Raw genomic sequence first — 12,181 nt, forward strand, 5'->3', positions numbered from 1 at the left:
AGGTTTCTGCTGAAGTGGAACTGCTAATTTCTATGCCCAGCCCATAGCCTGTCTGCTCAGGATGGAATGGCAGCAGCTCAGGCCCTGCACCTATGATAAATGTGTTGTGTGTTTTATCATCAGTGTTCTTAAAACATAAAGCTCAGGGCTTAGGTACTGAAGTGAGTAAGAAGGTATTGTCCCAAAATCAGAACATAAATAAATCTTTGTTAGCTGGGTGCATAATGTTCACACTTGCAAGTCATGATAGATGAGGATTTGTTTGAAAACACAGCAGAGATGGTGGCATTTCAGACTCTGGTCACATCTTCAGAGTAACTTAACTTAGTAATTGTCTCTTGTTGAAACAGAACCAGAAGGGTTTTTTATCTATACCCAAGGAAGGTGTATATACCTCATATACCTTAACAAACATGAAGTGATTATGCATCATTTTTGCTGACATAGTCTGAGTGCAGCAGAGGCTGAGAATTTTAATCAAACCCATTTAAATTAATATTTTTCATACAGTTTCCAACTGGAGCAGTATTGTTTGTGCAGCATTAGTTTATCCCTTGTTTTGCAGTCCTTAATTCTCTGTCTTAAATCTAGGCATTTGTAACTGCAGCATTAGATGCTGCTGCCTTACCCCAGGCTGGGTGATGGGTCATGTTTAGGCAGTTCAGTGAAGGATCAGGTGGGTGGTTTTTTGTTTCCATAGTTGTATTGACCAGTAAAATTAAATCTGATAAAGATGCTTTTCAGTAAACTTAGCCAAGAACTGATGCCTTGTTGCAAAAGCAGTTGAGTATTAAAATGCATGTAGTGTTTTGATTGCTTTTGGGGGTTTTTTTGCTTTGGAAAATAAAGCAGTAATACAGTGTAAGAACACAGTACCCAAACTAGTCAGTTAATAAGCTTATTAATTCATAAGAAAGTATAAATAAGTTATCTATAATAATATTTAGATGCTTTGCCTAATTTTGTTAATAAGTCTGTGTTACACCAGAATGTCTTCCTTTAGTCAATTTTTTACATGCCTAATTACTGAGGAACTTGTTAATAATTCATCATCATGCTTGTATAAACTGCAAAATCAAATTTTACTTTTGCACCTCTCAAGAATATTAATGCAATAATGTCTCAGTTCTTGTGGGAAAAGTCACCAAAAGCAGCTTCTCTTCCTCAGTTGATCACAACAGGGGTCTGGAGCATAAAGCATTGGGAGAATCTGCTGTGCTAGTTGAGTGAGACCTGACATTGTGGGGAGGATCAGTTGGCAGCAGGACATGCAGGGTGCATCCCTGGGTTCTTGTAAGCTCCTCTTGTTGAACTGTTCACTGAAGTATTCATCCTTTCAGTGATTTAGACAGGTTTTTCTCTTGTTAAAAGTGTTGACTTCTTTGAACAGAACATGTTTTCTGTTTGTTTGTTTTTAGTTGTAAATCAGATACTTTTGTTGGCAACTCTTAAAGTTGGTTCTTTCCAAAGCTTATTTAAGGGCTGTGTTTAAGTTTTAGTCATCAAAGCACAGTCCTCAGTGATAGGACTTACTTAGTTCATGGTTCTTTCTTTTTTAGCAAGAAAATGGTGTCAAGAAACCATGTGTTAAGATCTAGTTCTATAAATCATAAAAAAGTGAGATCAGTAAGGGAGGAGAACACAGACTTCAGCATCTCTGTCGCTTATTCCTGCAGATAAACCTGCAGGTGAATTCAGCTTTATCCAGGGTCTTTCACCACTGCGTTTTGCAGCATGACTTCATTCTTGCTGGTAAAATGTGCTTAACTGTGTCAAGAGCATTCTGATTTAAAAAGAAATAAAGGTCATCCTCTGAGTGGTTTTTATTTAAGCTAAATCCTATTTCTACCAGCAGTGACTTAGCTATACCTTTTCATCATAGTAGCTTTCCAAAAACTATTAAATGAAAATTAACCTACTGATGCTTATCAGATTTGCTGAATCCTTTAACTTTTACTCAGCTTTCACTTTGAAATCACAGGCTGGTGGAAATACTAAACATCTGTGATTTTCCTGGAGAGAGGAAAGTTTCCTGTCAGTTAGAAGAAGGTGCAAAATTAATTGCTTCAAAATCACAGATAGGTAAGTTACAGAAAGTGGCAAAGCTGAATTGTCAGGCTTACATGCAAAGAAATAGGACTTTATCTGGTGCCATGGCTCTTGTTAAATACACATTTACCAAGAGAGTCTTATGTGTTCAAAAAAGATAGAAGTAGACAATTTTAATAACAAATTTCCTCTAGGCATATGACATCTTGCTTAAAATGCTCCATTAGGTTGAATGAACAGGGAACAGCTTAGTGGGATTAAAAATTCTTTCACTAAGATACCAAAGTGTGTCGCCCTCAAAATGTGTTGAGTGGGGTTGTATGTTTTTTCCCAAGGAATCCTTGCTTTCTCCAAAGATCTGTGGTACTTTTTTAACAGTCTAGATGGTGATACAGAATTTTTGAAGGTAAAGTTTAAAATCCTGAAGACTGACCATCATGGGGCTGGAATCATCCAAGTGTGGGGGATGCAGCTGAGTTCCAGGCAAAATGCTGGAACAAAGAATTTTGTTTATATTATCCATCAGGAAGTGACAATCTAGAAAAGTTTTAAGGTGTCCATATACATGCATTTGTCTCTGTGTGTGTGTGTGTATATCTCAGTGTAAAACTGTATTGCCATTCTGTAGAAACTCAGAGAAAAGTAGAATGTTAATAATTCTTTATTCTGCATCCAAAGCTGTAAGAACAACTGGAAGCTGAATCAGAAAAATTCTGTCTTTAATGTGCTGCAGCATAGGCTATTAAACATCCAGAACTTTCTGTGAGATGTTGGAATCACTGTGGTACTGTGAAATTTCGATTGAAGCCTTCAGATCTGTTTTAACCTCATTACTCTGAAATCTCTGGCCTGTGTTCACAGGCAGCAGGATTTCAGGATCATATTTCCATCCTGAGTATTCTATGATGCTGAATACTTGCTGGTTGTTCTCACTGGTTGTTGGATATGTAGCTATTTAATGTGTAAAGCTTCATCTTCTTGAATTTCTCAAGTGTCTTTTGGAAAATTATTCTGTTATAACTGAGTGCTAACTCAAAGCATAAGCTTTAATCTTCATCAGTGTGATAACACCTCATAGCCAAGGCCACAGGACTGCTCTCTGGGGTCAGCCTGACCTGCTGCAAGCAGGGAATCAGGACATGACTTCTCCAGAGTCCTGGCTGAGGTGTGCTGTAGTTTTGGAGGGCTCAGTAATGTGTAGGGGGTTTGTCACAGCCAAAGCTTTGTGAGCTGCTGCTCTCATGGTATGGGAGGCAGGTGTCAGATGGACTTGTCTGGGGAGATGTGTGTTGTGTGGAGGACTTGGATGTGGTGACCTAACCCGTCTCAGTGGGGTTTTGTGGTGGTGTCTGCCAAAAGCTGGCCACTTGTTTTATAAAAACAGCATGAGGATGTGCAGCTGAGAGAACTTAACACTTTTTTCTGTTCCTGCCCTGCTTAACCTGTGGAAAGCCCTGATCTCTTAATGTATATCAGGTAAATGACTCCAGGTGTTTGTGTGGGCAGTTGAGCCCTGACCAGCTGAATGCTTCTTACTTGGTGGGAGTTTGGCTGTGGGGTTTGGCTCATCTGCCTGGATTGAAGAGTTGTCACCTTTGCTTAACAAGTGATGATAGTCTGGGTTTTCCAGGTGGTACAGTCTGGGTTTTCCAGGTGGTACAGTTGCTTAAAACACCAAGTCAAACACCATCAGCTGGGACCCTGACTGCAGTCTCAGAAGTCTCTTTCCAGTCCATTCTTTTATTGCAACAAATAAGAGAACAGAAATCTGTTTCTGAATAAAGAATACCGCAAAATTTCAGTTGGTTTCATGCAAAATAAGGGGCTGTTGTGAAGTAGATCTCTTGAATATTAAAAATATGTTTTGGCTTTTTTGTCTCTGCAGAGTTTACAGATGCTTCCTCAGCAACGGAAAGCCATAGCAAAGTTCAAGGAGCCAGCACATGCTTTAGCATTTCAACAGAAATTCCACAGGTAAATAATTAAGCACTGCTGCCACCATGGTTCCTTCCCTCCTTTCAGAAGATAAAATCAGTCTCCTCTGGCTCAGTGTTTCTTTAATCCAATAAAGCATCTGTTGATTAGTGACCTTCATGGAAGCTCCATGCCTGAATCACTGAGCACCACATTTAACTTTCTTTTAACTTTTAACAGGCACATGATAGATCTGTCCCACATCAACGTGGCACTGATTGTGGAGTGATGTCTGCAGAGAAGTCCCTGCACCAGCCTCAGTGTACTGTGGAGCTACAGACTCACAGAGGAAAATCCATTGGGTTGGGAACCCTGTCAGCTCAGTCCGTAACTGCTCTGATGAACTCCAGAAAGCACCAAGGTGACCTCCAGGAGAGGTGAATTCAAGAGGATCTGCAAAGGTGGAATTTCTCTTCAGTTTCCTCACATTCTGTTGTAACCACATGGAATTATAGAGGTTTTTTTTTTCCAAAATGCTTTTGATGCATGTAGACATTGTTCTTCAGGATCCTACTGTGTGACCACAGTGACTTGAGAGAGAACGGTTACAGCGAAAGATTTGAAAAACTTTCAAAGAATAGCAAAGAATATTTGATAATGGTTGCTCTTATCTTCAGTGCAAGGTATTTGAATGAAAACTCATTTTTCTAAACAAATTAGTTGCATTGTATACCTGAGAGCACAGAAGGTATTCTTGCATAGATTTGAACATGGTCTGCTTTGCTGAATAGCAGTTTGCTGAGAAGCTTTGGAGGTGACACTGGAAAATTGTAGTTTTGATCTTTGTAAATAAGTCTGTGCATTTTTCTATTTCAACATAGACTTCCATTTTCTCTTTCCAACTCCACTTATTCCATAAAACCCTGTGTAGGAGGAATAACACTGCTGTATTTTCCCTTGGTTTTTAAAAACAAGGATCTTCGCCCTTCAGTAGCATCGTGGGGTAGTGAACTCTGAGTTGTAATTAGGTTGTTTTAAATAACTGCCAGATGCAAGGAAAAATAAGTATTTGGTGGGTCACTTCAAAAATGTTATGCAGGAAGAGTGGTGCATTCCTGATAGTTCTTCTGGCCTAGTGTTTCATGGTTGCCTCATGTTTTATTTTGATCAGGTTTTTTCTTTGAGATTTATTTTGTCATTAATGCTGAACCGTAAGAAACCCATAACTGAAGGGACTTGTTTTGATGTGGTGTTCCTGATACATAAAGGACTATAGGACATTGTGAATCTCCTGATGAATGTGTCAGTTCCCAAAAATGCCATGCAAACATTAAGGAGCTTATCTTTTATTCAAAGTAAAATTCATAATATTTCCTTTTGGTTGAAACCATCCAGATGAGGTTGCCAAAGTAACAATTTTTTTCAGTTACTTCTGAATAAACTTATTAAAGTGTCATCTTTATATTGGATTCCAGTTTTTATGAATATTTCCTTAGTTTTTAGACCATGATGTTTTGCTTCATGCTTTATTTTAGGAATACTCTTAAGCACTCCACCTACTTTTTGAAGCGGGGGACTTGCAGAAATGTAGGTTTGTTACCTGAGTAACTGCAGAAGAACACTATGGGTGTGAAATAAAAGAGTTGCAAATGGGGTCCAAAATAGGCATGCCAAGCTGGAAGGAATGAGCTAAGCAAATTTATAGTACCTTTTTTTAATAATATCTTTTTTTTTTTTTTTTGGATGATTTTATGGCACAGATACCTAATTGGCTTTCTTCCACTTTTGATCCCAATTTTCAATTAAGTAAAAGTTACCAAAGCTAATGAGGGAATAAGTACTGTCAAAAAACTTCTAGGTAGACCTGCTCTCTGTTCATTTAAATAATATTGAATAACATGGTGCTTAGGAAATATTCTTTAAGTCCATTTGAAACTTAGTGACAAGACACCGTAACAGAATGAGAATCTTTTCGTTGAGGCGGGGTTTACACCCACCTGTATAAAAAAATTCATGCGTAATGTTTAATGACAGCCACAGTTGCTGGACAGAAAGTGCTGTTAGTGCTTCAGGGTAGAGCCAAGCCCAGGACAAAGCTGCAGGTAGGAAGTGCCCAGTGGGACCAACCTCAAAGACCTGCAGAGTGATCAGCTCCAGGCTGTTTAACTCCTCTCTCCATTAGCTCTGGGACCCCCACACTGCCTCCTCAGGTTATGTCACTTTTATTCCTAAGAAATAACTGGTGATCTTGAAACCAAGGCATTAAACAGTTGCTCATCCCACTGTTAGGGAGCAGCTTCTCTGCAGTGAGCAGGACAAGGAGACATCTCTGGAGTTACAGTAGTGCGTGCCTGGAAATCTGGGGTAGATGCAAACTCCAGACAGGCCAGCAGCTGAGTTCAGCAGTAGGAACATCTGCAGTTGATCAGCTGTCCTGTCAGAAGCAAACATTATTGGGGTTAGAGGGTTTCCTGGAGCCTAAGAATATGGGTTTGATTCAAAAGTCAAAGAAGTTTGTAGAAACACTCCTGCTTTGGGTTTTGAATCCATCCCAAAGAGCCTGAGGTTCAGCCAACTTAAGTTTTAAAAATTTTTATTCACTTGGGTTTTTAAATTTTTTTTTTTTTTGAGACAAATGTGTGGCTTTGGAATAAAGACACGAAATGGCCTCATATCTATTTAAATGAAGGAGTGACGTGAGCAATGCCTGTTTAATGAGTAGATGCATCCTCTTTAACAGTAGTTGCAGGAGATTTATGCTTGTGCATAGACAGGGTATGGGTGGATTGCTGGGGATTAATTCAGCTGCTTACTGCAGTACCTGGGTACCTTCCTACATGTAAACCTACCATATGTATGTATGTCTATATTTGTTTTATTATACACATACATACATACTCACACCTTGTGTTGTCACCATATCGCTCTAATCTCCTAAAAAACTCAGTAGCAAAAGTAGCAATTAGGTGAGTCATTTCTTAAAATGTTTGTGTTCTCTTATTTCTCAAATAATAAGAAAAGTGGATCTCTTGGCATTGATTGGTTTGGATAATACAGCTCCTTTAGATCCATTTGTTGTCTCCTCCCAAAAAAACCCAGAGGAAGTAGAGGTAAAGCTAGACAGACGTGTTCTTGATGTGTTCTCTTCCAGCACAGAGTTAAATCTGAGCATTTTAAGTTAACTTTCTTGGAAGATCTGTTGCAACCATTATCTTGTTCTTTCTTTGTAGTAAATTCACAATACAATGCAAAATGGAAAAAAAAGAGAAGGCATTTAATGTAGTATGTAAATATTGACCTTTTAAAATTAAAATGCTACTCAAAGTGCTTACAGTCAACCACATCTTAGCTATTTGTTAGTTTTTTGTGTTGTCTTATCTAAATTTAAATGGATATGGTTCCATAAATGTTGATGTGTTTTTGTGTATATCTTCAAATTTTTATAAAGATGCTAGTAAGTCAATACATATATCCTGATCTGTGTATTATTTGTTCAGTTTTTATTAGCATAATTTTATAATTATTTAAATAGGCAACTCCAGTAGGTGGTTATATGAAGTCAGCTTTTTTTTTTTTTTCAAATTATTTCATTTCCATCTTGTACCACTGGAAAATTCAGTTTATAACTATTCATATTTTGCCTTGACTAAAATATTGAAGTACCCATATGATCTGTGGTATTTTAGTTGAATGCTCTACTTTTTTTTTTTTTTTTTTTAATTAAAAAAAACCCTAAAACAACTCTGTCCTTTAACTCCTGAGGGGAAACACTGTCAGACCGAGGCATGGGGTCTCTCTGGGTTTGTTCCATTGTGCTGTTGGCAGGTACAAATTAGGTCTGTGGTGTAATACTGTCCTCAAAAGTTGGGTAGTTTTGGTTTCACACTTTGGGTTTCACATGTGGGGCAGGTTGGTGGCACATTGGTGCATCCCAGTGTTATCAGTGCCACACCTTATCAGTGCCACACCAGCCTCTGGTGTGCTGCTGAGGACACTCAGGGTCTTTGCAGCAGGCAGGGGGACCAGGACAGGTCTGTAGCATCTCCATAGCCAGGGGGATGCTGTCCTCAGCCCACACATGTCCAGTGTGACTTAGGGAAGGAGGAGTGGATCCAGGCACCCCCTCTGCATGGTATCCCTGGATATCCAGTTTATCCCCCCTGTTTAAATCTGAAGATTTGCTTCAGGTTTCTGATTTTCTGTAAAGAAGTCCTTCTAGCCTTTAAAATGCCAAGCAGACTGAGCATTTTAATTCACTAATGTTAGGTTTCCTCTGCAAGGACACAGAGGAGAGTAAAACTGAAGGTTATTTCAGAATAACCTTGGAGGTCCTCAAAGTTGGTTTTATTTAACATCAGCTACTGGGGACAAGAAAAAACCTTTTACTTGGTGCTGTATTTTTTATCTTTTTTGAAGCATAGTATTTTTTATCTGTGTTGCTTGACACGACGCAGTTCCCCTGGAAGCTGCTGCAGGCTCTTCCTGCACTCATTAACTGTGTGGCTGTTTGTGTGTGTGGGTGTGTCACCCTTGTACCTGGGCTGAGAGGGGGGCGGGAGGCTCTGGGGGCTCTTTTGAGAGTTTTTTTGGCCTGGTTTTTTCTTTTTTTGGGGTTTTTTTGGGGGGTTTTTTTTTGGTTGTTTTTTTGGTGTTTTTTTTTTTTGGTCTGCTTGGGAGATACCCTGGATTTGTTCTCTGGCATAGTATTGTGCTTTTCCTGTCCTTTGTGTAGTACTGTGTCTGTGATTCAAGTCAAGGTACTTGAAGGTAGAAATCTGTGTCACCTGTTCACTGTCAAAAAGGCATTTTTGTTCAGAGAGACATAAACTTTTTTTTTTAATGCATTTTTTGTGCTTTTTTTTTGTTTCTTTTTTAGCATCATGATAGATGAGATATTAAATGTAAAGGAAACGAATCCTAAACAGATTGCAGAAAGTTAGCTGTATTATGAAGGTCATTTAGGGTAACATAGAGCTTTTAATTCAGTGTTACCTTAAATCATGCCTTGTCCTCTAATTAATTCATAAACATAATACTTGAAAGTATTTTATCTTAAATTAGTAACAAATCCTAAGGATTTTCTGTAAGGTTTTTTGTAACCTGATTTTTAAGCATGGAGATAACTTACTGTCCACATGAGCACAGGGGCTTGTGTACAAAACCAGATTCATATTGGATCCTTGCGTATGCCAACTTCTGGTATCATATGGTTGGGAAGGATCATTTTGTTCTTTATAATGCTGCTTTTGGCAGGGTTGGGTTTTTTAATTTCAAACAAACAAACTCCCTTTTCTACTTCTCTACTTTGGTGGAAAGTGTGGTCCTTATTGCACTAAAGAAAACCTCGAGGGGAAGGTTAATCTCACGGGTCTTTTAGGTGCCTGTGTTGCTCTTTGCTTTCTGGGTTCACTGATTTTTCTAACTAACTGGAAATGGGTTTTATAGATACACTTTTTCAACAGGTTACACTGCCTTTATTTTATGTAACAGCACTTGTGTTCAGTGGTTTTTAGCATCTAAACTTCAAACAGTATTGCAGATTAAAAATACTTTTGTGAAAGAACCTGTGTACAGTTAAATGTAGCTGTATTGCAATGTTGTGTGTAGTCACATGGAAGATCACAGTTTCAAACACTTCTGTACTGATGTTGTGTTTGTTCAGGATTTTCTTTGTGTACATCTAATGGATTTTAATATGCATGGTATTTTTTTCCTAGTGTCTGTCAGGCTGAGATTGGAACCTTACAGTTTTATCTCTATTTTGAGAATAACAAAACCATTTGTTTGCAGGTTTTCTTTTTCAGATGATGAAACTTCTTTCAGGAGTTTAACTTCTAATTAATAGACATTTTTACTTACAGATCCAGCAGAGACCAGATGCTAACCCTTATTTATTCACAGCTGATCTTCTGCACCATTGCATATAATTTTATTTATAAAGGAGTCCTTGGATTAAGTCGACCTTCTTTTTTTCTTGTGGTACCCTTTGCCTCTCTACTATGCTTTTTCTCATTTTCATCTCATTTGCCCTCATTTTTCCATTTCCATTTGTATCCTTGTTATGTTCCTGCCCTTTTCACTCCCTGTTCATCTCTCTGCTTTTTTTCCTGCGTGCATTGCATTCAATCTTTTGCTCTGTTTTCTGTTCTTCCAGCTCTTTAGAGGGTCCTTGAACCCAAGATGTCCTGCCCTGAAATCCACCCTACCATACTTTCCTTTGCAGACTCTGGTGCCTGAAGTTGAGGTTGCTTTGGTACAGGTGTCACCCCTTAGGCCGTGCTGCCCGTCCCAGAGCACTGGAGAAGCACCACTTAACACTTTTGCTTTGCAGTTTTACCCATGCTGGGGAATGTAGACATTTCCTTTACATGCTTGAGCATTTAGCCAGGCTAAACAGGATTAACAACTGTTTTATCCTTTTCACTTTTTCAGGAGCTCTGTTCTTGAATTCAGTGATAGTAATAGCCCTTTTTGTTATTGCCACGTAGAAATACCAACACTGTCGACACGATTCTACCTCCTATTACTATTACTGAATGTGATCCTTCCTAACCTGTAAAGTCCTAAGCAGTGTGTGTATGTATATACATACATATTTATCTGTATCTGGGTGTTTGGAGAATCATTTCAAATGTACTGCTCTAATCTGGATTGCAGAGTTTGTTTATTAGCAGTTCAGGATATAAATTCAGCAGCCGACTGTATCATACTGACTGCACTGGGAGTGCATCTGCCTCGTGTTTCCTACAGCATCATCTGCACCAGGTGTGCACTGCTGATTGCTTGAGTGTAATACTGGACTATACCAAATCCTCCAAAGATAAGAGATCTTTGTCGTACCTGTTTGGGTGAATGTAAAAATGGAAACACAAAGATGATCTCGTGTACAAGTTTTTTTACATGTATTTCCATGTTTGAAATGTGAACATGTAAATATATTTATTGTATCTAAAATATGTCAATAAAACCTGATCTTTATCATTTCCTGCTTGTCGTTGCTTGATGTACAACTTCAAACTTGTCAAAAAAGGTTTCACACACTGGATTGTTTTACCATTTTTATTATGGTGTCATCTCTAGGCTTACTTTTACATCAGCAGTGTAGCACAGGGTTCTTCACCAGCTGTGCAAAGGTGCCCCAGATGGAAACAAAAGTGGCTGAGGGTAAAAGGAACTTGTGCTTGTGTGGCTGGTTCAAAGGGTCTGGAAGATAAGAGGGGTCTCTTTTTAAAGAGCTAACATACATACAGGAGGAAAGCCTGTGAGTGTTTAAGCTTTTCTGGTGCTTTTTAGCCATACTGACATGTCTAATGAAAGATCTCTACTTTCAAATATTGCCTATCTTAATTCATGCCATAAAGAGGAGCTCTCGGCAAGCTGAGTTTGGTAACCATCAGTAACTTCCTGAACACAATTATATCAACATAAATGGAGGCTAATTCCACTGGTCTGCTGTAGATCAAGAAAAGAGGTCAGAATCAGCTGTTTTACACTTCATAGGGGTTTTTTAGTAGTCTGTTAACATTATTCACAAAGTTAAATGTAAAAATCCTGGCATCACTGCAAGTGGCACTCGTGATGCAGTGTGTACATTTCCAGGGAAGCTTTGCTAGCTTGTCACGTAATCACTGGGGTGCATCTCAGGAGAACCTCGTTATGTGGGCAGACTAATGACACCCCAAGTTAGCCTGATGGGGGGCACCAGCAACCAGCAACACAGTGACCTCAGGAGGCTCATCAGGGTTAAAAAATTGCCTTTGATTCAGTGATTTAAATCGGGAATTCAGAATTAATGCATAAGAATAGCCACCTTTGTGAGCAAAGTTACAGCTTTGCTCACAGCAAAGCTCACAGCTTTGCTTACAGTTTTCAGCCTGTGATTTTGTCATGTATGAACAGTAGGGGCACACTGTAAATACCTGACTGCAGCATCACCTCTTCCACATCTCCTCCTTTGGACAAGGCTCCAAACCTAAGTAAACCTCACCAAAATCCTTCAAAACCCCAAACTTAATGAGTCCTATCTCCTCTCTTCCTTGGACCACCTTTCCCTGCCCCTATCAGTCTGCAGTCTTGGGGCAGGAATTTGTGTTTTAGTAAAGCACCACTGAGCATTGACTCCAGTCCACTCCTGCCCTTAACTGAATGGATTGAACATTGCAGAGCACAGGGGAAGAACAAGCTCCCTTTACAAGAGGGCAGGTGAGGATTGGGCATA

General features: G+C 39.0%; 1 protein-coding gene across 4 annotated transcripts in view; it reads left to right on the plus strand.

Moving 5' to 3' along the window:
• RBM33 (RNA binding motif protein 33) overlaps positions 1–7,432 on the plus strand; it is a 98,889-nt gene extending 91,457 nt beyond the window's left edge. For all 4 annotated transcript variants that reach the window (XM_059839600.1, XM_059839610.1, XM_059839629.1 and 1 more), the window contains 2 exons: positions 3,935–4,023; positions 4,204–7,432. In XM_059839600.1, the coding sequence (XP_059695583.1) occupies positions 3,935–4,023; positions 4,204–4,252 (138 nt within the window). In that variant the 3' untranslated portion in view covers positions 4,253–7,432. The remainder of the gene's footprint in view (positions 1–3,934; positions 4,024–4,203) is intronic.
• The last annotated feature ends 4,749 nt before the right edge of the window (positions 7,433–12,181 follow it).

The sequence above is a fragment of the Haemorhous mexicanus genome, chromosome 1 (genome assembly GCF_027477595.1).
Source record: "Haemorhous mexicanus isolate bHaeMex1 chromosome 1, bHaeMex1.pri, whole genome shotgun sequence".
Taxonomy (NCBI): Eukaryota; Metazoa; Chordata; class Aves; order Passeriformes; family Fringillidae; genus Haemorhous; species Haemorhous mexicanus.